The sequence below is a fragment of the Meles meles genome, chromosome 20, assembly GCF_922984935.1.
Source record: "Meles meles chromosome 20, mMelMel3.1 paternal haplotype, whole genome shotgun sequence".
NCBI classification, from domain to species: domain Eukaryota; kingdom Metazoa; phylum Chordata; class Mammalia; order Carnivora; family Mustelidae; genus Meles; species Meles meles.
In genome coordinates this window covers 53,825,101-53,852,774 of record NC_060085.1, presented here as the reverse complement: position 1 = coordinate 53,852,774, position 27,674 = coordinate 53,825,101, and the positions used below count along the sequence as shown (strand labels likewise).

The 27,674-nt window shown below is 40.9% G+C and overlaps 1 protein-coding gene across 6 annotated transcripts in view; it reads right to left on the bottom strand.

Annotated features, from left to right (window-relative positions):
* Positions 1-27,674, bottom strand: part of ATG7 (autophagy related 7) — a 245,651-nt gene that overhangs the window by 168,127 nt on the left and 49,850 nt on the right. For all 6 annotated transcript variants that reach the window (XM_045990781.1, XM_045990782.1, XM_045990783.1 and 3 more), the window contains 6 exons: positions 27,500-27,644; positions 23,986-24,144; positions 17,371-17,565; positions 15,669-15,872; positions 13,798-13,913; positions 9,274-9,349 (listed from right to left, as the gene is read on the bottom strand). In XM_045990781.1, the coding sequence (XP_045846737.1) occupies positions 9,274-9,349; positions 13,798-13,913; positions 15,669-15,872; positions 17,371-17,565; positions 23,986-24,144; positions 27,500-27,644 (895 nt within the window). The remainder of the gene's footprint in view (positions 1-9,273; positions 9,350-13,797; positions 13,914-15,668; positions 15,873-17,370; positions 17,566-23,985; positions 24,145-27,499; positions 27,645-27,674) is intronic.

Below are 27,674 nucleotides of genomic sequence, written 5' to 3'. Positions count from 1 at the left end.
CAATCTAAAATCCAGGTGCCCTATGCAAAATCCTAATAAATATATTCACACATATTTAAGAGTCCCCAATTCACAGTCCAAGAAGTTTTAAGAATTTGTTCTTAGCTTGGGTGAAGAAAAATTCACCATCACCTTCCCACTTAGAAGTGAGCAAAGGATGTAAAGCAATATGCTCAGTGTTTTTCTAAACTTGCCTGAGCAAAGAATCCCCTGGAACTTGATTCAAAAGGGCTAGGATAAGGCCTGAGAATCCTTTTATTAACAAGAGCCCCAGGTGATTCTCATCAGGCAAACTCGTGAAACAGGAGCTTTCAGTTACCAAACTTATTTACACCTTCCTGGGTTTGCTGTGTACCGCTCAACATCACCTGTTAGAGGTCAGAAAACAGAGGGACGCTTTTAGCAAAGTTCTCATTCTTTCCACGTTTTCTAAAAATAGCACCAGCACACCTACCTAATTTTGCCCACATCTAAAATAACATTCAAATGAAAAGGCTTTATGAAATGACATTAAAGTCATTTCCCCATCCACACAGTAACTAAAAAGTAAGGCCTCTTGACACTGCTCAAGGTAAATTCTCTAACTTTTGGGACTGCACACAGTTTACTGTAAACTTATTCTAATACTAGTATTTGCTGTCAATCTTTCTGTACAGGAGGGTAGGCATTAAACAGCTACTTTAAAATTTTAACTCTACCTAGAAATAAAAACACTAAGCACATGAGAGAAAACAAAAGAGCAAACAACAAAAAATAACCCATGCTCCAAAAAGATAAACAATTTTTATCTTTTATCTCCCATTTTCGTGTTTTTAAAAAAATATTTAAATATTTAACTTCCTTCTAAATGGCCTCATCTGAATACCAAGGGGGGAAAACTGCTGATTTTACAAACACACATGCCTCTATACCCAGCTTTGGGGCTAGTAAGAGAGATTCCTTAGATGGGCCAAACCTTGCCTCCTATCCTACACATTTTATATTTTAAATTTACATTAATTTTTTTTCCTCTTAATACAGAAAAGAATAAGGAAAAAATTTAGATGGCCCATATGGAAGTGGGTCTGTGGTTGCTTGGGACTGAAGGTGGGGATATTACCTGGGAAATGCAAAAAAGAAATTTTGGGGTTGGATGGGATGTTATACATTTCACTTGGGGTGGTGGTTATATATGTGTATACACTTGTTAAAACTCATTGAAATGCACACTTAAATTATATTATATAAATTAAGCCTCAAGAGAGGTAATTAAAAAAACTTTCTAATCTCAACATTTTCAAAATAGTACAGAAAGGCACAAAATGAAAAGTGTAAGTTCCTATTGCCCCCAACCCCCTTGTCCTCAAAATAACCTCCGGCATCAGCTTCCTGTGTTGCCTTCTAACAACAACAACAAAATTATTTCATGCTCAAAACCGCTCTACAATGTATCTTCACTAAACCCCCTGAATATTTAAAAGCCTACCTGGGAATGACAAAACCTAGAAGAAATACAATTAGCTGTGGTTTCTTGGCTCCCTTAGCACTCATGGTTCCCAGGTCCCATCAAGGATGAAAACGGCCCAAACTGAATTGAAATCCCCATTGTCAAACACTAGTAAGGCACTGGTGGTATTTGCCTTTGGCTAATAGGGCCTTCAAAGAAGGACAAGCGCCCCTCACCAGAAGTAAAAGAAACAGACAAACCAACTGGCAGGAGATATGAAAAAGCCACAGAGCAGGGCCTTTAAACTCTCTTAGGCCTCCCTCCTGGCCCTCCCAGCAGGACAGTGGGCGGTCCCAGCCCCAAGGCATTAGGCACACCTGTGCCTTGCCTAATTAGCTCCACAGACTCACAGGCAAGAACACCTGCTTGGGCTGGAGGTGTGGGCTGGGGCAAGGTGTGAAGGGTCCTTTTGGAAACAGAACTTGGGTTGGTGTAAGCACAGAACTCAAAGGCAAGTTCAAAGAGCAGGATTTGATCTGTGTTAACTTGATGAGTAATGTACTTTGTCCCACTGGATACCACCAAGAAGTCCCTCCACCCTTTTTTTTTTAATAGACTGAAGCTGTGGTTCTCAAATGCCTAACGTCCCTGGAGGCTGTCACTCAGTGGATCTGGAAGAGGGACGGGAAATTTGATTCTGAAATGGCTCCTGAGGTAACTCTTGAGGCACAGTCAGACGTGGGAACCCCTGGATTGGGCTGTCTTCCTCTTAAAGGAAGCTGACTCCAAGTCTACATCCAGACCCACTCAGATCTCCTCCAGTCCATTCTTCAGGCAGCAGCCAAATCTTACCATGTTATGTCCAGCTCATGACTTTCCACTGGCTTTCTGCAGCCCCTGAAGTGAGGATCCAAGCCCCCCCCTTTTTTTTGGATCCAAGCCTTTTAAATGGCTTATTGGATCCTGACTGCATCCCCTCCACCCCATCCCCCGTGCTTCCCCAGGCCTGTGTTATAGGCACACCGGCAGCCCTGCAGGTCCTCAAACTCACCAAGCACCCTTCTCGCCCATCTTCTCCGTCTCTCCTATGCCTCCCTTACAGTGCTTACCCCTCTCCTTTTTCCCTTCCGCATAAACAGCTGCTCCCTCCTCCCCTTGCAAGCTGTGCAGGAAGGCATGTCCTGAAATAATGTAGAAAATGGGAAAGGAGGGAGGACAGCACTATTAAGTGCCATCCCTGTGTCCTGTGCTCTTGGGTATTTTCGCTCATTTATCTCAATCTACCCTCAAAACCATCCTGTGACTTTCTCAGGGAAGTAGCATGGCTTGCCCAAGGTTCTACAATCACCCAGTGGCAAAGCCAGGAATCTGAGTTTTGTTCATTCTGGCTCCAAAGCCTGGGGAAGAGAGCTGCAGAGCACGGGAGAGATGAAAAGAAAGAAGGAAAGAAAAAGAAGGGCACAGGAATAAAACAAACAAAAAGTCCTGCAAAGAACCAAAACTCAATACCTACATGGCAGCGCTATCAGGGTCTGGGTGAATGAAATTATCTTCAGTCATTTATGCCTCGTTGGCTACAAAATCAATAGATCAGGAATAGAAAGGAACTGCTTCCATTCTGGGCTACTGCTGGCAGTGTGTACAGCAAAACTGAGTAAAATCAGCTTGAGCTTGTAAGGACCTATTTAGCCAGAGTGCTTCCATCCACTTAAACAATAACTTTGTTGTTTAAAACTTAAACTGTCCCTGCCCCCTCTCCCGCAGGGGACTTAACTTAAAAACAAGTCCCAGAAACCAGTCCCAGGTAACAAAGCCCAAATACAAGGGTGGGTCAGGCCAGGTGGAGACATCCGATCAGTGGGGGGACGCATACTGTCTCCCTAGTTACCAAGGAGTATGGGCCCCACCCTTTGGACACCTTTTGGGCGCCAATTCCGACCAAGGTGATAGGCTAGTTCAAATATCTACTAGGGTAAATTGTAGTTCAATTGGCCATCCGTGTGGGACCTAGCATGGCTGTGCAGCTTCCTCTGTGTGTCGCAATCTCATTGGCCACCTGTGTGTGGCCAGGCTCAACCACATGGTCTTTGCTCTATAAAAGTTAGTCTGTGAGTTAGGGAGGGGTCGCCCTCTCTGTAAGGGGCAGCCCCGACCATTCTGTTTGACCGTCTGTTTGATTCTTTTTTTTTTTTTTTAATATTTTATTTATTTGATAGAGAGAAATCACAACTAGGCAGAGAGGCAGGCAGAGAGAGAGGAGGAAGCAGGCTCCCCGCGGAGCAGAGAGCCCGATGCAGGGCTCGATCCCAGGACCCTGAGATCATGACCTGAGCCAAAGGCAGAGGCTTTAACCCACTGAGCCACCCAGGCGCCCCTGTGTGTTTGATTCTTGATGCCTGGAACAAAATAAAGCTTTGCTTGACCTTCGCTTTGTATCAGTCTCGCTCCTTTGACCATGGACCCATTGACCCAACATTGGGGACCCAACAGAGCTCTAAGCCCACCTTGCCTCTATGGGAAGCAGAGAGCCAATGCCCACAAAGTGCCCATGCTGAGCAGGCACTGTGTGGCCACAACTGAACCAACTGCATTGAGTTCACACCAGTTTCCAGCAGACCTGGCAACACTTCAAGAGCTTGGAGTTTGCATAAATAAAAACGAACGCCAAACTCCAAGAGATGACCCTTGGACGTTGAAGAGTCTTAATGAAAATCAATGCCAAAATGGGGAGTGGAGAAATTGCAACACCCCAGGCACAGCACAGTCACCCTCATTTCAGACAATGGCATCAATGACTACCAATGGTCCTCCTCTCCTTAAGTGAACTGGACACCAAGGGATGGAAAGACTGAGCTGCACATGAGACAGCAACGTTCTTAGAAAAATCCTGCAGAATGGTGCTGGCTAAACTTTTCAATCCTCCCCAATGTACTCATTGGAAGGCTTCCAGAGTTTTATGGAGATTCTTTGTAACTCTCTCTTTAGAAGAGCATAGAAGTTCCATTTTACCATTTTAATTAAAAGTGAAAGAGAAAGGTAAAACCAACATTTACTAGTATCCCTTATGTGCCCAAAACTGTGCTAGTGCTTAGTAAATGTGATGTAACCTGTATATTAATTCCAGGAGTTTATTATATAATTATCCCCATTTTACTGGCATGAAACACGAAATTCAGAGACAACTGGTAACCTGCCCAAGGCCACACACTAACAAGTGACAAGAGCTGTTCCAAATCTTTTGTAAAAGGAGCTAAAGAATGAATGGATTAAAATGTAATTAAGAAGAAAACCCAGGATTCTAATTGGATCTATATGATCATAAAGCTTACAGGCTGCCTCCCACATGGGACCTCTCAAACAGGATGGACTCATCAGGTGAGCAAAACTCGGGAGGCACAAGTAACATCCTTGAATGGATAAACGTATGCCCAAGTCTTTTGGGACAAGAGATGCTCTCTAAGACACATTTGAACTCTGCACTATGTATAATTCCCCCCCTCTGTCATGCATCAAGGAAGGCCCATCACACTCTCTTCTTCTAGGGCCCCACACAGAAAGCACAGATATTGTCAGATTTTGTACCCAGATCCCTCCTTTTATTCAGGGGCCTCCCTCTGGAATGAAGTTCCTTCCACCACATCCAAATGGCTTGGGGGTATATCCACCGAGTTAGATGATTCCAAAAGCAAATGGAAATAAATACTGGGTGCCCTTGTGTCAGTTACTGAACTTCTCTGAACATCATGGTGCTTGGTACAGTGTTTGGCAATCATCTGCTAAAGGGATGGTTGAATGCAAGGGGGTCTGGGAGGATGGATAGGTCACAAACTAGAACATCTGATATGGAGAAACAGCAGACATTTAGACTATCTGTCTTTCCTGCCATTCCCATTATCATTAATTGGAAGGGTACAGAACCAGAGGGGAAGGAGATTCCCTTTCTTGGGCTACAGCTCAGGAAATGGGCTTTTATTGCTTTTCTTCTTAATCTCCTTCCTCAGCAGTCAGTCCATCCATACCCCTAGAAGCACACTGTGATAAGCATTTCTGAGCAAAGTAAAGAGAGCTTATTTAAAAAGGCCTGAGGATTTGTGGGGGCATAGCCTGTGCAGACAGGCCAGATAACTAGCAACCCAAGGCATGGCTAGGGACCCAAGCTCTATCTCAGACTTGTCTCAGAGGCTTCCCAGGCCAGGTCTCTCTGAGTCCTGCCCTAGTTCCACCTTTGTTCTGCTTTTCTGAAAGTAATTAAAATAAAGAATTCAAGAGTGCAAGAGAACCATGGGGTTGGCAAGTCCAAACCCCTAGGAATGGCATACATATTCAGGGTGTTTATTCATCAGTACTTGAGAGCCAAGAGTACATTCACCCAAAGACAAAAAATGTGAACTGCCTGGTCCACAAGTGGGATAAAAGCTAACTGCTCTATTAATGACCATGGTGTTTGGAGGACTGTTGTATTGCCATCTTGTTTTTCATTTTCTGAGGGAGGTCCAGTCAAATGATCAGCAGCTCCACAGGCTGCCAATTTCCATCACATTCAGGCTCTCTTGTGAACCTGCAAACCAACTTCCTAGAGATACAAGGAGTGACCCGTATATTTTCTAACTCTCGAGCTGTGCCTTGCACCAAAGAACCAGAAAAAGGGTCTGACCTCATGGAACTCAGCCACCACCCCAGGAGCCAAGAAAAGCCATTTTTTTTTTTTTTTTTTTAGGATCCCATTAGATGGAAAGTGAAGGAATAATACTATGCTAAGATCTGCAATGAAAAAGTTCTCTCTACAAAAGAAGCCAAACTCCAAAGTATGGCAGTATAGTATAGTATACTATACTATATGATTTAATTTACAGAAAGTTCAAAATTAGACAAAAGTCTCCGACAGTGTCAGGAGTCAAGCGATGCTTGCCTCTGTGTAGGAAGGATGTGACAATAAATGGAAGAAGCATGACGGGGGCTTCAGAGATGCTTGAGAACATTTTATTTTAATCTGTGTGCTGGGTACATGAGTCGTGTTTACTTTGTGATAACTCAGGTTGTATGTTTAACAATTTGTAGGAGTTGATGAGCTTTATACAGACAGAAAGTCTGCATTATGAAAGAGGATTGTGCTTACTGCTGGCTGCTTGCAGAATCCCATCCGTGTACACTGGGCCACTTTTAAGAAAGAATAAACCCATAAGCTTAGTTTCTTATCTTCAAATGGTGTTTTCAAAATCAGTCAGGTTATTTTCAGGCTGACTATCATGAATATCAGGGCCTAATAAGCCCTTTCCTGCACTTGGTCAATCTCTGAATGGGCCAAAATCTGCCTGTAGTCCCACAGGCAGATCAACTAAGTCATCTTCAGGCCTCCCTGGTCTGACAAGGAAAGCAGAGACACAGAGCCCATAGGCTAAGTTAAGCAACTTTCTCCAGATTACACAATGCACTGCTGGTGGGGGGCCTTGCCATTTCTATCCAAGGGCTATCACTTTTCTACTACAGTTTATTCCACAGGGGCCAATTAACACACGCTCTCCTTGGGGGATAGAAAAAAAAAAAAGCCCCTGGAACTCACGGGGTCATTCTTTGTATGCAAGGCACACAAAGGGGTTTACCAAGTTCCTCTCCAAGAGGAAATCTGGAGAGCCAGGAAGAGGAGGAGGGAAGTGCTGAGTCTGCAGCAGGGCATTGCAACACAGCCCAGTGTTTTTGTGGAAACGATGTTCCTCTAATCAAAACAGAGCTGCATAAATGGACTCATTCCACTTAAGAAAAAAAGGAGAAAAAGAAGAAGAAATTTAAAGCCTATAAATAGGAACCACACAACCCTGATTAATTTTAAAGTTCTTTCTCCACTGTCTTTCTTAGATAGTAGCTAAAAATAAAGGCTTGAAACTTGAAATAATGTAAGCAACTAATCACACACAAGCACGGGCTTTTCCCATATATGGCTGGGTTATTCTTCAGCCTTTGAAAAGACCAAATGAAGAGATGGCCAACAACCAAAATAATCCTTCAGACATTTGAAAACGAGGAGAAAGAACTAGAAGAGTTGGTGAATGACAAACAATTGTGAGGCTCAATGGGGGTAAATGACACTGAGAGGGATTAGTTGCCATAGTACTTTAAAAACATGGGCACATGCATTTTGACACTGGACCCTTCTATAAAGAGACCGTTTTGCCCTCTGGCCTTGGCACTAAGAAAACTACAGCTGTGGTGATTTAACATAAAGGACTTAAAGAAGGAGAGAAGTGCAGGGGCATGACTGAAAATTTAATTAAGGCCCTTCTCAGTATGAAATCTGTAAGGGCGATGAGGGCACATCTCACGGTCGGAAAAGAGGGACAGAGACATGTCAAGAGGGGAAGTGGGTTGGGATTCGAATGAGATTCGAGCGTAAATAGCAGAGGTCGGCTCTAGAAGACAGCTTTCTTATGATGGAAGGTTATTACATGTCTGTTGGGTCCTGTCTGAAAGGTTTCTGTAGAAAGATGAACATATTCATGTCAAATAAATGTGACATAGTGGCACACAGTCCGTGTGAGACAGACTGGAAAAGCCACATTTGCACTGTGTTTTATGGCCTGCAAAGCCTCATCATAGACATAATCTTGGACACCAGGTAAGGCACCTGCTTTTACTGATATGGAAAGGGGCTCTGAGAGGGTAAGTGACCTAACAAACGGTGTCTGAGGGCAACTTAGTGCAGGAGGGCTGGAGTGTCGACCAGAAGGTAACACTCCCCACGGGCAGGCCTCACGAAGAGCACCAGTAGGTGTGCCAAATTTAGGTTCATGTTTTGGCTCATCCACTACCTCTCTATGACTGTGGGCAAATAATTTTCCTTCTTCTGATTCAAACCGTCAACTGGAAAATGATAGGGCTGTCCTAGATGACGGGAAGCAGGAGGTGGGAAGGCACGGCGAGACCAATGTGGGCTAAGTGGGCCACCCTGCTCTTGCCTTCAGCTGTGAGCCTGTCCTCAGAACTTCCAGATGGGATTGGTGGGCACTGTCACCACTTTCCATGTGGAGACAGCCTTCCTCTTCTACACAGAAATACACAGATGGCACCTGGTGAAGTGATTTCCAAAAAGTAAGACTGGAAAACATCTTCATTCCTCCAAAAACATAGTAATGAAAACTGGTGACAAGGCAACATGAACTTGAAATGTTCATTCCATCACTTTTTTTTCTCTTTCCGTCTCTATGGGATGGATCTTCTTCACACCTCAGATTCTTTTTTTTGAAAAGACACTTCTAATGGTTTTCCCGTGCATGCCCATAAGGATTTTTACGTGGCTAGGGACTGAATAATAAAGAACAGAAACAAAAATAGCCAGCATCCTTCACCAAGGGCCTATGACACGCCAGGCACCACTGCCGAGCACTCTGCACCCATCATTTCTGATCTCTGCAACTACCACACGAGGGCAGTATTACTGTCTCCATTTTATAGACAGGCAAACAAGGGCTCAGACAAGTTTAGGGATTTGGCCAAGGAAGGCCATCTTAATTAACTGAAGGGCTGGGATTTAAACTGTCATCTGGCCAATTCCAGAGTATGTTCTTGCTGCTGCTTCTTCACTACGAGACCTCCAGTCAACATGTTAAATGCATCCAAGATTCTGGGTGATGCTGCTTGTTTACAATTTCTCCTTGTCGCCATCCCTGCAAAATGGGATACTTGCCAGGTAGTCTTAAAGCATTCCCACTGAAACTCAAAGCAGCTGGAGGAGGAGGAGGGTGGAAAAGTGGTGGGCTGAGCTGATGATGGTATGATGAGGTGACCCCACATGCGTTCCCCCTGCACCACTGGAACCAGGTCCAGAATTATGACTTCACTTCCAAATCACTAACCTGGTGAGGCACAAGCCCGAGAGAGGTTGGCGGCTCATTCATGCGGTCATCACTGCTGCTGGCAATGGCATAGCCCCTAAAAAAAGAAAACAATTACAGGTGCTCGTCTAATAAAAGTTTCGGTTGAAGATCCATGAGGATGATCCGGAGGGGGGCCGTGTGAGATTTATAAGGATAACTAAAAATGCCCCTTGTGAGATAGCACGAACTAGCAAAAACCTAATTTCCATGGGAGGGAAAGAGAAAGAAGAGCACACACACAAAAAATGTCTGAATTTTGAAGTCAGAAATGCCAGAGCTTGTGACCACAAGAAAGTTGCTTAACTTCTCTGTACTCTCGGTCCATTAACTACAAAACAGGAATAAGACCATTATGAGGCATAAATTAGGAATAAGTTAGACAAACTGCGAAGTGCAATGTTTGGCACATGCAAAGCAGATTGTTAACTCCCTTACTCTGAGACAGTCTTATAAAAAAGCATGGGCACATTTTTGTACTGAAATTTTGAAAAGGAAAACTTTCCAAACTTAACTTCTTGAGGCGATATGAATGCTACAACAATGGAGGAAGGAGATAGAACAGTGAAGAATTAATTGGGCAGGAGAACGGATGTACTCCTTCCCAACGACAGAGTGCTGTCTCCTTATGGCACAGAAGACACGTGACACAGGACCTGGTTTCAGCCTACAACCAGGGTGAACACTGCAGATTGAGGGGACAGTGTTAAGGAATGGCAGAATCGGCTCTCCAAGAATTTATCCCAGATACACCCTGTCAGGAGGCTACATGACACTTAGAAGGCAGGGGTAGCCCTGGGGGATGACAAGATGAGAGGAAGACCAAAAAAAAGGAAGAAGAAGAAGAAAAGAAAGCTGCTTATTTTCATTTAACTCTGTTACACCTAGACTAACTATGTATTCTACCAATATTGTATAGAGGTCATCTTTTCAATCGTGCAGAAAAACTCTTGAGTCATAAAATAAAGAGAATATTTAATGTTAATTTCTGAGAATTAGAAAAACAAATCTTTCAAAAATTCAATTCTCTTCTTTCTGTGTTACAAACAGCATAGCAGGATGATTAAAAAGAGTTTGGAGCAACACTGTCTTGGGTGAAAGCCCAAATATATCACTTACCAGCTTTGTGACTTCCCACAACTTATCCTCTCTATGACTCAATTTTCCCCTCAAAAATGGGACAGGTAATAGTTCTTTCCTGATAGATTGGCTATGAGGATTAAGTGAGTTACTCTTGCAGAGTGATTAGAACAATGCCTAGCACAAGGTAAGCACTATATAATAAGCATCTGACAAACAAAATAAATTACAGTGTATTTGTCAGATAATTAGGTGTAAAAATCTATTTGACTTCATTCTGCTAGCTGACGTCTGGCAGCGGACCCTTGGGCAAGTATAGAGAGAATCTTAAAACTGTAATCATTTTTCTTTTACTTTTTTCTTTGTTTCCTTTCCTTTTCTTTCCTCCACCCCTTTCTCATCTCTTCTTTCCTTCTTTCTTTCTTAAAATTACTGGCTCTATTCTTGAAATTAATTTAATTTTACCTCACTTCTATTTATTACAAGATGAATTAATTATATTTTTATAGGTCATTACGTAAGAGCTTCTTTCTTGGAGCAGATAGGGTTTCCAGATCACAATCATGCTAAGCTTTGTATCTTTAATGTAACACACATACAGTATAGTAATCATATAGAGTACCATAAAGCCAAGGTCCAGTTGAAACAAAACATATCAGGTCACTCACTTCTCTACTCTCACATGCAAGCTAGTACACTATGAGTGCTTAATAAATTAAAAAACATATTTTTAAAAAGTGGTATGGCATTGGTAGTCTAGGTAGTCACGACCAAGCCTCCACTGAAAACAAACAGAAAGCTAGATACCGTATTAAAACCTTTGTTTGAAAGCATGACAGCTACCAAAGTAGGAAAGAAATGCAGAGCCAAGATCTGTGAGAGGAGAGAAGCCCATAGAGCTCAACACAGCTCACAAGGGCAACTTTCTGTCATAAGGTGATTACCAACCTCCAAAAGCAGTGACTATAGGATTCAGAAGCTAAACAGTTATATGGACAGACAAATGGACTGGAAGGAAAAACTAGAGTTTGAGGTCTGCCAATAAGGAGGAATCATGAAAAATATTCCAGGTGTTGGGTTGGGAACAATGGGGGTTACATTCTAGGAATAAAAATGAACCAGAAATAGATAAGCCGTAATTAGACTTAAGTATTCCAGGACTACTAATGTATTTGGTCTTGCAGTTTTCCAGAAGGAAATGGAAATCACATCATCTGGGCAATTTTTCATTGTCTAATAGTCAAAAATAACAAGCAAAAAAAATAAATAACCAAGCGGATTTGAGAAACTGGGGAAATTTAAAAACTAACTGGATGTGAAGTGATATGAAGGAATTACTTTTATTTTTATATGTAAAGTAGCAGAGATACATACTAAAAAGATACATTTTTATGAATGAATTGCTACATCTTGGATTTGCTTTAAAATAAGCCAGTGGGAAGAGAAGAAATGGGGATAACAGTATAGATAAATGATGATGGGCCATATGTTGGTAACCGCTGAAGCTGGGGGGTCTATACAATGGGGTTTATTATTTTACATATACTTTTTCTTTCATATATGTCTGAATTTTCCATAATCAAAAGGATTTGTCTAAAAAAAAGAAAAAATTACCAGGTACTGGAGGAGGTAATACATAACCAAAAGCCAAGGTCAAGGTCAAAAAAACAAATAAAAAAACAAAACCAATAGGCAAGAGGAACAGAATCACAGGAGATCCAGATAATGGAGATACCTTATAAGAATTAAAAGGAAAAAGATAATCAAATGTTTTCAAGGAATGAAAAAGAGCAAAATCACAATTTCAGCAGAGATTAGGAAATGTATAAAATAAGATCAAATGGAACTTTTATAACTGAAACATAAAATAATTTAAAACTCAGTGAATGGTTTAACACATATTAGACATAGAAGAAGAAAGAATTAGCAAACTGGAAGATAACCCAAAAGCAAACTGGCAGACTGAAGCAAAGAAAGACAAAATACTGGAAAATACAGAAAAGGGCATAGGTTGATTCTGACATGCAATCAGAGACTCAAAAGGAAAGAAGACAGAAAGGAGCAGAAGCCATATTTTAAGAGATAATGGCTGAGCATTTTACACAACAGAGGAAAGGCATCAAGCCATGGGTTCAAGAAGCACTAGAGAACACAATCAGAAAAATACATAACTAGGTATATCACAGAATAACTTCTCACAACCAAAGACAATGAGAAGGCCTTAAAAGCAACGAAGGGCAGGGAAAGAGGAAGAAAAACAAACTGTATCAGAGGAGCAGCAGTGAGTTAAACATCTAAGTCCTCAACAACAATAAAAGCACCCAGAGATAATAGGACTATATTCTCAATGTGCTAAAAGAAAATTACCCCCATTATCTCTAATTCTATACCCAGCAAAAATATCTTTTAAATATGAAGACAAAGTCATTTTCAGACAAACAAAAACTGAAGTATCTTGTCACTAGTATTCCTAAAGGAAATAATAAAGGGCATTCTTCTGGCAGAAAGATAACAGCCCTGGCTGGAAGCTCCAAGATACAAAAGGAAATGAAAAGTAACAAAAAAGGAAAATGCCAGGCAAACATAATGAATACCACTACATAATAATCCCTTCTGGGGTTTTAAAATATATACATAATTAAAAAAAAATGAGTAAGCAGACGCTCCTGTTTGCCAACCCAACATCCATTCTCCACATCTATCTTATCACAACTTTATTCAGGGAGGTAATGTGCCCAGATAAAACAACCATATTTGTCAGTCTCCCTTGCAGCAAAGGGTGGCCACATAGGATTTAGAATCAATGGGTGAGTCTTCCAAGAAAGCTCTTTAAAAGGGAGCAGCCTCAACTGAGCTGACAGGTGTTCTTAACTTTAACACAGAAGAAGTACTGGAGCTGGACGTGGCAAGCATAAGGAAGAAAAGCTGACAGTATCTGGTAGAATGGTAAGAAGGAACTTGAGTCCCTCATGGCCTAACAAAGCTTTTGTACCAACTCTGGATTGCCTGGCTCTAGGCTTCTTGCTCCATAAGCAAAATAAACTCCCATTTGGTCAAGTCACTGAAGACATTACATAAAGCCCAATGCAATTTCTATCACATGTGATTCATGTATTGCCTTGCAAATGTTCAGGGCTAAGGAGATCAAAACCTACTAACAGAATAAAAGCATGAAGGTCCCTAAGGCCTCCACCAAAATGTTTATTTTTCCTTTTCATCAGTTACCAGATAACTCTAGCAGAGTTCAGTTCCAGAAGGATGCAGAGATAGAGCCCCGAAGATCACATGACAAGCTCCCCCAGGCCAAAGAATCAGATTGGGTTTTTCAACCTTGTATTTTTGAAGAAAAAAATTCTCAGAAGAGTCAGGTTGAGAAAAGACCAAGCTGTCTTTGTTTAAATGACCATCTCTAAAGAGTAAACTCACCCTTCTGGATGCTGCAAAACAGAAACCATCAATTCCACGGCCAGGGCTCCTGCAATCATGGCCAGTCCCGGGCGGCTCACAGTGCACTGCTGGTCCAAGGTGCGGTCTCTGGTTGACTAGAGAGGAACAATCATTGATGTGTGCTCAAAGTTTCAGTCCACTCAACTGTGCTGTCTGAAGCAGAGTGATTAGAACAGTGCCTAGCACAAGGTAAGCACTGTATAATAGTGCTTACTATCATCTGCCTCCACGTTAAAGTTACGTAAGATAACCAGACACTCACTCACTGTGGGCAAAGAACATTCAGCCTCAAATAAGACCACTTCTTCCAAGTACCAAGAAAAACAAAATACACAACTTAGGTAACGAAATGAGGTAATATGCTAAAAGGGAATAACAATAATAAATAAATCAAAGATTGGGACCTAGCTGCCCCGTATATGGAGTTGTGTCACGTGTTCTTTTAACTGATTCAAATCATCCCCACTGTGCTTGGTAATTGAGGGACAGAGAGAGAGAAATAATCTTCTGAATAATGCAATGATTCTGCCCTGCCATTCTAACTGAGCCAATGCCTCTGAGTGCCTATGATGTGGGGTAATTTGCCTTTTCTGCAGTCCTCAGCTCCTGTGTGTCTCTCACAGTGAGGATATCATGTCACACTGCGTGTGATCTTTGGGCTGAAATACAAGTATTTTTGCTACAACATGGCTCCAAACACAAGCCCTCATTAGTGCAACCAAAGAAATTCTAATCTTCCAACTTTAGGCAAGTTAAGAGGTTGTTAGGGATGATTTTGACTCTGAAATTTTCACCTTATGAACAGACACAACTTTACTGCAACTGACTCTTAATCCTACTTGTTGGTAATGATGAAATAAGAGGACCAGCTGTATATTATAACACCATTGATGAAGATCATCAAGTCATCCTTCTTCATATGGAGAATATTTATCTTTTTTTCTTTATACAGAGAGGCCATAAAAGCCAGTCATCCAAAAGAGGTGGGAATTATTAAGGAACATGATTTTAAAGAAGGGGAAAACAAAGGGAAGCATAAAGAAACACCTATGCTTTGTTTCACCAGAAGTGATTATCTGTTCTGATAAAAGACCATTCCTACAGACTGTGCCTTGTGTGGTGGCTTTAACGCCACAGAATCTTACATTTGAACAGTGTACTGCCTGCTGTTCAGAGCACTTTCACATTTGACCCATCTTGCACCATGAGCAGTCAGGTTAAAGTATTCTCCCCTCTCCTACTGGTAAAATAAGAGACACCCAGATAAATCTGAATTTGAGATAGACAACGAATATTATTTTAATATGAGCAGGTCTTGAATATTGCATGGGACAAATACATACTAAAATATTATTCACTTGAAATTCAAAGTTAACTGGGAATCCTGTATTTTCACTTGCTAAATCTGACAATTTTATGGGACTCAGCCCCCTTCTGCAGGTGCATGGGCAGTCTATGAGTGTTATTTGGAATCATCCCACAAAGCAGTATCCAAGCCTGGACTGGTATCCGGGTCTTCAGACCCCTCACTTGATGCTGTCTTCAGTGATACAAGCACAGGAAACAGTGCTGAGTGCTGCCAGGAATCAATCTATCCTGAAGTTTCCCTGCTGAGCTTTCCACAAAAATGGCTGGTCACTGCATTTAAGCTGGTGAACAAGAAGAGCTGTGCACAGTTTATGACACCAATCAAGGCTCGTGGGGAGATAATGTCATTCCCAAATTAGAGAATTCTTCTATTTATTTAAAGACAAAATTTAAATAGTCACAAAAGAAAGAGCTGGGTCTCTTTGCCCCAGTGGGCAAGACAGTTGTAGCAAATACTTGGAAGCACAAAGAAATCTACTTACATCTCCTGGAGCCACCACATCATTGCAGAAATAGCAGCCAAGTTTGTAGCCAGGGATGTTGGCAAAAAGTGATGAGCCCAGGAGGTCAGCAGGTGCCACAAAGTGACCAGAACACAAGTCCCCAGCTCCCTGCTGCTTAGGTTTCTTCAAGCCATGTCTCATGACAACAAATGTGTCAAATCCCAAGGCAGCATTGATGACCAGCTGTGGATTTCAAGAAATAAAAGTCTAGAGTTAAGAGATATTTACATTTTAAGCCATGGCTGATTTCATATTTGGTCAACTTTTAAAATTTATTTTATAAATATTTGCATTTGAATGTAATTAGAGTCTAGAAGCCAATGTTAGTAAAAGCTACCCAATACTGAGGATTTACTTGACCAGTGGGACTGGTCACTGGGACAACTGGACTGGATATCATTAACTATCTAATTTGGTTTCATTTAGAAGTCCCAGAAGAGGATATTTACAGTTTTATATTTCCTATTTACAGATGAGGATAATGAAAGTCAGAGCAGTTACTTCTATAACTTGCCTAAGGTCACTTAGCTATTAAGAGATAAATGTATAAAACCAAGTCTTGAGAGTTCTCAGTCTCATTCTTACCACCATTGTGCTATCATCTGCCATGCCTACACACATTTTTTTTAAAAAAGATTTTATTTGAGAGAGAGCAGAGTGAGAGAGAGAGTGACTGAGAGAGAATACATGAGTGGGGGAGAGGGGGCAGAGAGAGAGAGAGAGAGAGAGAGAAACAGGCTCCTCCCTGAGCAGGGAGCTGGCCATGGGGCTTGATCCCAGGAGACTGGGAATCATGACCTGAGCCGAAGGCTTAACTGACTGAGCCACCCAGGGGCCCTAACAGACATTTTTTTTTTTTTTTAATAATAGCTTCACTGAGATAAAACTGACACATGACAATTCAACCTTCACACAGATTTTTAAGGACACTTTTTTTCTCATTTATACTAGAATTTCTCTTAGTTGTAATTTAATTTATTCTCCTAAATTTCTGGTTATATGGGAAGTTGGATAATAAAAAGTTCGCCAGAAAAAAAAAAACATTCACAATCTCATGGCTCAAACACTTACTAATAGTTTTGGGTATTTCTTCCTGTTGTTTTCACCCTTTCTCTTTCCTTCCCCCCTCTTTCTCACTTCTTCTTGCATCCTCCCCACCCTCTTGCTAAACAGATGTCAATGTTTATATATTTACAGATATAAACAATTCTTTTTAAATGTATACAATATCGTATCTTGCTTTTTTAATATAATGTGACATTTTCCATGTTGTTAAGTTTTTGAGAACATAATTGTGCATAGTTGCATAGTATTCCATCACATTTATGTACCGTAATTTATTTAACCATTCAATACTGTTGGCCCTTGAAGTTGTCACTGACCAAAAAGTAATAAATGAGACAGTCCTTGTCCTTTTGGAGCTTACGTTTTATTATAAGTAGAATACCCCCTCTAGAAGACCTCAAAGGGTTGCTGTGAAAATTAAACAGAAGATACCTATTATACTAGATGGTGGTGTATGAGGCAAAGACACCGCCTGCCAGTGGAAGCCTTTTGGCACCATGTCACTAGGTCATTTGCCAGCACATCTCTCTTCTGGAGGGAAGGCAGATCTCCCTCCAGGGTGATGGCACATCAGGTCACAACCAGACACGAGAGCCCCAAGAGCCACACAATCTACCTTTCTTTTGCTTGCAGCAATGACGGCAGGGAGCCACCGGCTCTCTCTGGTGTCCATCAACAGGAAAACGACATCATGGCTTTCAATGAGCTGCTCCAGTTGTTCCACATCCCTGCGGGCTTGCTCCAGGGTGACGCCGGAAAAGTTCACTGGGTGTCCAGGCATCGGGATGCTCATGTTGAATCCTCTGGCATTCTGGGGAAACACCCAGATATACAGATGTCTGAAGCAAACATATAGGTGATATCTTAGAGCCTATTTCTCCCATAGCTACAAGCATGCATGTGTGGTCACTTGTAACCAGAAATTTCTCTGTGCATGATTTTGCTGCTTGTCCCTTTTGCTACTGTGCCCTGTACCTTCTTTACCTCTACATTCTAGATAATCTTGTCCTGTCATCTCAGGGTCCCTGAGCCTGGATAAAGCAGCAGAGACATTCAGATCCTAGTTCCAAAGAAGGAGGTAAGTACTTCCCCTTTGAGGCAAGGAGGACACTGAAGAAGACCGTAACTTTGGTTTTTCCTATAATCTGAGGCCAGGAACCTCTATCAAAATGCCCTGTGCCTGCTCAGGTCCTCTATCCAGTTGTCTCTCCCTACTGGTTCCCAAACTGCCCCCCTCCACCATTTCCTTAGTGTTTAACATCTCCAAATAGGATATTATAACAAAAAACATTTGATTTAATAAACTCACATAAGATTAGAATGACTGATAGTTATGTTTTAATCTTAGAGGTGTATGCACTTTAAAAAAGCTCTCTAAACCAAAAAACTTACGACAAGAAAATCTACTTCGGAGTGTATAGATCTTTTTTTGGAGGGGACAGAAGGGGGATGAGCTATAGCAGAGTGTGGTACTCAAATGAAACTTCATTCCTTGTCCAAAGAAGTTGTCAGATGGCCCGGATTCTCTTCAAGTGTGGGGATTCAGGAGTTTTCATAGGGGCTTTAGAACTATAATTTACCACTGGTCCCCTGAAGGCCCCATGGTGTCTTGGCAGATTAACAGTGAGTCACATATGGGTGTCAATGAAGCCAGGGACATTAACTGTCCACAGAAAAGGAGGTGTTCTAGAATCACAAACTGCACCCTTAACTCCCTGCATAGGGCTGGCTACAGGGAGGAGTGTGAAATCATTAGCTTTTTCGTTCATTTGCCAAAACCTGTCACCTACCAGAAGAACAGCTGAGGGTGGGGAGGGAGGACAGAATAAGTAGGTCCTTTTACAAAGGAAAAATCTTTTTTTTGTGGATTGTAGTTATGTTCTTCTTATCTTAAACTTTAAACCTAATCTCCGGGATTCAAGGAAGAGACAATACTAGCAAAAGCAATGATATTTAAAAGAATGAAAAAAAAAAAGGGGGGCACCTGGGTGGCTCAGTGGGTTAAAGCCTCTGCCTTCGGCTCAGGTCATGATTCCAGGGTCCTGGGTTCAAGCCCCGCATCTGGCTCTCTGCTCAGCAGGGAGCCTGCTTCCCCTCCTTCTCTCTCTGCCTGCCTCTCTGCCTACTTGTGATCTCTGTCTGTCAAATAAATAAAATCTTTAAAAAAAAAAAGAATGAAAAAAAGTTGTAGGTAAAGTAGGAAAAGACGCCAGATAGAAAGGACTTCAGAAAGAGGTTCAAAACAAGTCCATTTTAACAATGAGAACATTACAGAGGCAGCTATCTGGACCTCATTAATTAATTCACTCATTAAGCATTATGCATCTACCAGGTACCAAATACTATAGTAAACAATAGCAGAGACTACAGTAATGTTATTACCTACTGTCTATTACAATTGGCAAAGTATTTTAATCGGTGGTAGCTTGATCCAAAAAAGGTATTATTTAGGTATATTAATGACACCAGGATTAAAGCATAAGCACTCAACACCAAACCGGATCTTTTCAATAACACAGATCCATACCCACTGACCTACATGATTCTCTGCTTGCTCAAACTTCAGCCAGTAAACCTACTCAGGACTGGCTCCCAGCCCACCATTTAGATTCACGTTCCTAAGGCTGGAATTCAGCAAGTTTCAACACGGCAGTTTTCCACCTTGGCTGCACATCAGAAAAACCTAGAGAAGTTTTAAAATTCCTAATGCCTAGGCTTTTTCCCAGACTATTTAAATCAGAATTTCTGAGAGTGGGCCCTACCATCAATATTTTCTAAAACTCTCCAGATGATTCAAATGTATAGCCAGGGTGAAAGTTCACAGAAAGTATAACACACAGATTTCAATTGTACAGTTGGGTGCATTTCAACAAACTGCATATTAACCACTGCATACACCTATCAAGACATAGGACACTTCCATCACCCTCAAACGTGCTTGTGTGCCCCTTCCCAGTTAATACGCACCGCTCCCACCCCCACTGGGACAACTGCTGTTGCAACCACTTTTTAAAACCCTAGATTATTATTATTTTGCCTGTTCTAGAAACTCATATAAATGGTATCCCACAGTATATACCTGTTGGTGTTTGGCTTCTTTTGCCCAGCATAATGCTTTTGAGGTCCATCCATATTATTAAAGTATCAAGAGTGTGTTCCTTTTTGCTGTATGAAAATACCTCAATTTTTTACTTAATGTCTCACTGACAGCTATTTGGGTTATTTCTAAATTCTGGCTATTATGAATAAATCCATTATGGAAATTCTTCTGTAAGTGTTTTAGAGTATATATGTTTTCATTTCCTTTAGATAAACATCTACGAGTGGGATTTCTCCCACTCGTTTAGGTTGGTTTAGTTTCATGAAAACCTGCCGGGCTGATTTACAAAATGGTTGTCTGAGCAGCAGCTCACGAGCTCTGGTTGCTCCCCAGCCTGACAACATTTATCCCTGTCAGTCTTTTTAACTTGAGCCACTTTAGTGGGCATATCTTCATGGTTTTAATTCCTGTTTCCCTGAGACCATGGATGTTGAGCATTTTTGCGCATGCACTGGCCATTTATAGGTCTTCACTATGAAATAAATGCCTGCACAAGTCTTTGGCCCCCTTAAAAAAAAAAAAATCCTTGTCTGTCCTTTTATTATTGAGTGTGGCAGAGGTTGTTTATGGATTTTGTTTAATAGCTGTTTGCCAAGTAGACATACCACGAATGTTTTCTGGGTTTGGGCCAGACTTTTCACTCTCTTAATGGAACTGATTAGGAAGCAGGAGTTTCAGGTTTTGATGAAGTTAAGTCCAAGTTATTTTTCACTTACAGTCAGTATTTCCTGGGCCCTAGGAAACCTCTGTGTATCACAAGAACACTGTGCTACTTTCTCCTGGAAGCTTGGTAGTTCAGCTTTTATGCTTAGTTCTGAACTTACTGGAGTGTCATCTAAGGGTTCAGGGTGCTCCATGAAGGTGTTCCATTCTGGATAGGTGGGATTCCAATGTCTTCCAGCCTTGGGGGAGCTCTGAAATCTCCACTCTGCTCATAGCAGACAGTGGTGCTTTTTTGCCCAGACTCACAAAGTCAAGACCTGAGCTCATGCAGCTTGACCTGGTCAAAGACTCAAGGTGCTGCCCAGACTACTTCTCTGCTCAGCTCCCATGTCTGATACTCTGTCCTGTGCATTCCACCTCCCTTACCTGCTCTGAACTTGGATGTTAGTTTCCTCAGCTCCTCCAGCCCAGGAACATCTCCTTGGGCTCCTCAAGGGCTCTGGCATGAGCCAGAAAGTGCCTCCGTGCAATGGGTTGGGACAAACATTCTTTATTTCCTTTTTGTCTAGGACCATTGTCTTTCCATTGTTCATTGACTAGAGTCATTTTATGTATTTTACCCAGCTGCATAATTGTTTATGGCAGGAGAACTGGTCCAATAAGAGTTACTTATCAGAGTTAAAAACAGACGTCCAGAGTTGGGTTTTAAAAGCTCTATGGTGGTTCCACAATCCTACATTTTATTGCCTTGTCTTAGAAAAGGGAACTTCACATAGTTATTTGACTTATTAACGGTCAGGTTCTTTTCCTATTCAGTTAATTCAACCCCAGGATTATACAGGGTATTTGCAGAATAGTTCTTTCCATGTCTTGTTCACTTAAGACATGTCTGCAGCCTGGTATGAGGAAGGTGATGAGCAAGTATTTGTTCAAGGAAAAAAAAAACAAAACACCACACCGAACATACAAAGAAAGCACCATAATCCTGAGTAACCTGTAAGTGAAATTATGATGGGCTGCACCAGGACTTAAATGGATTCTGCACATTATCTATTATTTTTTATAAGGCAGGAGGGATAAAACTATAACAGACCTGGTTCCTGGACTCAAGGACTGAATAACCTAGTAAGAAAAGCAGAGTAGCACAATGTAAGTGCCAAGGAAGATGTCTGACCTGGTGGGCTAATGGTTTCAAGAAAAGGTGAACTTGATCTCAAATGCCCAGCAAGAGTCAGCCCTAGCTTTGGCCCTAGCTTCTACACTGGGCCTTTCTCTGTCTTCCCTGACCTCTATGCTTCAGCTTCCCTGGTTTTCCTTGGTGCCACAGAAGAGCTGTGCTGCCTCCTGACTCAGACTTTTGTACAGACAGCTCTGTTACCCTTCATCTAGCTGATCCCCACTCATCCTGCAGGACTTAGCCTCCTCAAGGGAGTCTAACTTAGGTCAGGCTGCCTGGTAAACATCCTCACAGCAACTGAGCTCCTAGTTCATGCATTTACTACAATTATAACTGTTTATGAAATCAGTTATTTTTTTTTTATTTTTTTTAAAGATTTTATTTATTTATTTGACAGAGAGAGATACAAGTAGGCAGAGAGGCAGGCAGAGAGAGTGAGAGGGAAGCAGGCTCCCTGCCGAGCAGAGAGCCCGATACGGGACTCGATCCCAGGACCCTGAGATCATGACCTGAGCCGAAGGCAGCAGCCTAAACCACTGAGCCACCCAGGTGCCCTATGAAATCAGTTATTGACCATGTCCCCCGTCTGGACTACAGAAGCCCCGTGCAGGGGGAGACGGAACTTTGTTTTGTTCCCCAGTCTCTAGCACACAGAAGGCCTTAAATATTTAATGACCAAGTAAAAGAATAACTGAACAAATAAATAGGGAGGACTGCACTGGATCACAGACCATTTGGACAAGGAAAAATTTCAGGCAACTAGTAGCAGAAGTCAGCTTCAAAGCCAGGTCTGTCTGGGCCCTGAGGGGAATTTGTAACACTTTCCAGTGACAGACTGGATTATTCTTCCCAACTATGCACTGCCTCTCACTAATGGAATTAAATGTCTTCACCCTTTGCCACGTGACTTTGCAGGACCTCCCACCAGGAAAACAGAGGAGATTGTCCAACTCCACTGACCTTGGCTTGGCCCTGTGACTGGTTTTGGCAAGGGGATGGAGAATGCTGCACTGTGTCACTGGTGAGCTGAGACTTTTAGAGGTCTAAGTTTTTACCAATCCTTTTACACTTCTACCTTCCACCGTAAGAAGAGCATAACCCAGAAGACTGCTGCTCCTTGAATCTAGATTTTAAAACAATGACACATAGCACAGATTGGAACTTGACTTAAAGCCTGGAGTCCAACCTAGCCCATCAGCTAAGCCACAGCCAATCTGCAGACATGTGAATGTGAAATAAATGCTTATAATAGTAAGGCACTGAGATGTGAGGATTGTGTGGTATGTAATAATGTAGCAGAAACCTAGCTAATAGGATGGGGTTGTAACATTCTTATTTCTTTTGGCATCCAGGACCTAGCTGGGGACGCAGCTGGTACTCATCAATAGTCTTAAATTAAACCCAATAGATGATGTTCCTCTGGATCACTGGTGAAATGGACAAAACAAACAACATTGCTTCTTTTAAAGCAAGAACTAAAATGAATAAATCTAAGACTGAGTGATTAAACAGGAAAACCTTGAGAAAGGGGTTTTTTTGTTTGTTTGTTTGTTTGTTGTTTTTGGGTTTTTTTAGCTAGCACTGAGAACCTCTTATGCCACTTTAAGTGTTAGCAGATGCTTTGGAGACATCGAACCTAACCTCTGTCAGATAAACTGATTAAGCATGCAAGATGCACATTTTCTTTTGTGGATGATCTTAAAAAAAAAAAAAAAAAAAAAAAAGCAAAAACAAAACCCTGCCAAGATTTTGAATCAAATGAGCTGAACGAACTTGTCTCTTACTATCTGGTGTTTTTAAAGTAAACAATGCAACTCAAAAACAAGAAACAGCTTGAGTAAAAAGCTAAATATTTAGCCAGATATTCCTTCTGCATAGACTACATTCAATTTAGTTTCATAAGCCTGTACTAAGTAACTATCAAGTATTCTGATGATGAAGAAAGAATATCCTATACCTGAGCTACCAAGAATCCCCTTGGACTAAGGCAGTATAGAAAAATATGCCAAATTTTGGGGGGCAGTATTTTGCCAATATTCCCACATTCTTTAACTTAGACTCAGACAATGCTTTGCAACTTACAAAAACATATTTTTCATAAGTGCTTCATTTTATTTTCAAATATATGAGAGTTTTGTTTTGTTTTTTAATGCCCATCTCTGAGAACAGGAAACAGAAGCTTGGCCAGATAATGAAGTCCTGGGTAGTAAGTGACAAACATCCATTCCCCGAGATTAATCGTGGGAAGCTACAAGAGACAAGCTCTGACATTCCCAAACAGCATCACGTACCACTCCAGGGAATATTTTCTGAAGCCGGTCTGCTGCAGCCAGGGCCTTGGATTTACCGCCTGCTAGGCAATCTTCAAATTCATAGAGAGGCTGCCTCACAGGATTGGAGTAGGAGATATTGGCGTTGTCCACAAATGTGATGTGTCTGACGCCCCAACCCTGCATGGAAACAAGAGATCAGGGTGTGTTTCTGATGAACATGTCACAGAGTGTCTCTCTTTAAGTCCCTAAAAGAGGTATTGCTTGGGGGGTAGCTTGGGAACCTCAAACACAGGAAACTTCAGAAAATGAATTGTGCAAATTCAGTTTTTGATCCACTGAGGGTCAACTTCCTTTAAAAGATAAAATAATTATATACCCGGTGCCTGGCTTCCTGCAGTAATGAGACTAAGAAATGTCAGAGTGGGTCTGAATAATAACTCATTATTTTTGACGGTGGCACCAGAGGAAGATCTGGAGGGGAGTCCCATAAGAATTGTCTATGTTGCTGTCTTAAAAGGATTAGTGATAAGCCCCTAAATGTCCTTGCTTTCCCTTAATGAATAATTAAGTATAAATAACAGCACACATTAAAACTCACTTAAAGTCTGAATTAACTCCTCAGAAAAATAACTTAAGAGTTATTCCCCGTCGTATAACGTCAAAGAAGATTTTGTACTACTTCTTCGAGACGTAAAGGCCTTATTAATATTCAGTAATCCACCAGACAATTCTATATTCTCAGAAATAGTTTGCATGATTTCATATACTTCAATTATAACTCCTAGAAAGTCTTATAGAACCACACAATTTTGAAGTGAGACGGAATCTCTAATATCTTAGTCTAATTATTTTGTTCTACAGAGATGGCAAGAGTAGCCCGGAAATCATTTAAGGTCATAGATCTGGTTAATGCTTGGGAAGGAATGAGATCCAGAGTTGCAACCAAATGAAGATGCCTACTTTTTGAAGAGTGAGGTGCAGTGTGTGTATTTTAGCAGATCATAAGAAAGCACAGTGATCTAAGAGGAGCCCTGCCATGACTGGTTACAAAGCTGATTCTGCTCTCTCTCTTATTTCAATATCTTTCCATTAGGGATTCGGAAACTCAATTAGACTGATGGTTCCAAGGGTACAGTGAACAGAAATCCAAGATTCATTTTCAGGGTTGAGAAGGACAGGCCAGAATCCATCCTTTCAAAAGCATAGTTTAAGTTATCTGTTTTGAAAGCCCACTAGTAAACTTTGGTCTACTTACCCAGTTTGGTAAGTGACTTTTACCAGCAAAGCAGTCTACCATGGAGGCAGAATAAAGGTATGGGAAATCTAAAAGTCACTTGTACTTGGTTTGGGGACATTTATTTCTGAAGTATTTTTACCTTCCTTAAAGCAATGCTGAGTGGACAGCAAGGAAGACAGTCTGGGAAGATGCTGGGCAGTGGGACGAAAGCCAGGTAAATTACAAACAGACCACAGGTTAGCCACCTGCAGGGGGGTATCTGCTTCTGGCTTTTGGAATGCTACACAGTTTAAATGGCTAACCTGCCAAGATTAAAGGAAAACTGTAACACTTGATGCTGGTGAGGGTGTGGTGATGAAAACTATTTTACTGGATGAGAATGTAAACTGATGTAATTTTTCTGGAAAACAATTTGGCAATATGTTTCTAGAATCTTTCAAATGTTCATATCTTCTGGTCTATTTGCAGCAATCTATCCTCAGTAAATGCTTCCAGCAATTTATCCGAGGAAGTAACCTGAAATATTAACAAAAATGTTCCACAACATAATTTACAGTTGTAAAATACTGGAAACAATGTTACCATCTACCATTAGGGGAATGTCTCAGAACAGTATATTTCATCATTTAAGAAGGCATATTCTATAGTCATTAAAAATGCCTGACAGGCATCATTTTTAATTACATGAGAAAGTGTTACAGTGTTAATAGATGAAAGCAAGGGGCATTATTATAAATAAGATTTTTAAAATATATATTTAACAAACATTGAAGGAAATAATTGAAAAACTGGTACGAAAATGGGTGTCTTCTTTTCCTGCTTTAAAACTTTGACACTTTACAAATTTTCTATAGTAGCTTTCCATTGACTTTATAATTTTTAAAAATGTTAAGAAAACCTAAGCACCTAATTCTGGAAGCCAGGTAAAGAATAATAAAATAAATTCCACAAAACAGGAAGATATTAATGAAGATAAAAGTAATTATTAATGAATCTGAAAGCAAAGCAAAACAAGAGCAAAAACTATAGAACTAATAAATAAATCAAGGACTTAGTCCTCCAAAAAGACTGATAAAATAGATACACCTCTCTGGCAAGTCTGAATAAGAGAAAAAAAGAAAAAACATAAACATGCAACCTTAGGGATGAGGAAAGATTTTTAAAAAAGACAAAGAGAGTCTTGGGGCGCCTGGGTAGCTCAGTGGGTTAAAGCCTCAGCCTTTGGCTCAGGTCATGATCTCAAGGTCCTGGGATTGAGCCCCCCTCTCATCTGGCTCTCTGCTCAGCAGGGAACCTGCTTCCTCCCTTCTCCCTCTGCCTGCCTCTCTGCCTACTTGTGATTTGTCTGTCAAATAAATAAAATCTTTAAAAAAAAAGACAAAGAGATGCTAAAAGATGCTAAGAGAATACCATATGTATTTTGTGTCAATTAATTTGAAAATTTAGATGAATAAAAGAAAATTTACAAAGGAAATGAAAGATTTACTCTCACTAATAAAAGAAATACAAATTAAAAAGCTCTGTTTTGTACAAGTTTCTAAAAGTACAATCTAGTAAAATGTTTCTGGAAGGTAAGTAAGCTTGAAAAAAAAAACCCACATAAACATATTGTACATAGTATATATTGTACATTTAAGTGCATTTGAGTATACATACAGGTACACACACACAATATATGTGTGCGTGTGCATACATACATACATTCTCTCTAAAATAACAATTTTACTTCTAGGGATTTTTTCCTAAAGAAATAATCCTAGACATATGTAAAGATATGAAAATGTTCATTTCAACAGCATCTCAAAAAAATATGCTGAAGTTGGAAAAAATCGAGGACATGGTCACTACGTATACATTATATAGAACACACAGAGAACCACAACTACTTTTCTATTAAGTTAAGAATAAAAACCTGTTACAGACAGTATACTATGATCCAATTTTTATAAATACAAACAAATGACAGCAAAGATGACAACTGTCCCTCTATATGTTTGCATCTGCCTATGAAACTTCAAGGAATGTGATATCGTGAACTAATCTAGGAAGTCTTCTTAATTCTGGGAAATGGGACTTGAGATGAGGGTGGAGAAAGATCTTCTGTTTCTACTTTATAATAAAAGTATGAGTGCCTCTTATAGTTAAAAAATAACTGAGAAAAGAAAAAGGAAGGGAGAGAGGGAGGGAAGAAGAAAGGGAAGGAGGGAAAGGGAATCTGGGAGATAGAAGGCAATATGGTATAGCAAAATAAGAAGCCACAGCTTCAGAGGTACCATTTGGCCCCCATAAACTTACCATCAATGTCCTAGCTACATTACAACCCAAGGTGCCAGCTCCAAGCAGCAGACACTTGGCAGACACAACCTTGTCTAAGTCCAAAGTAGGGACCAATCTCCAACACATCAATCTGAGATTTAAATCCACTGATGACTCAGCTAACCTAGAAAATGACAGAATTATTTATTCATTC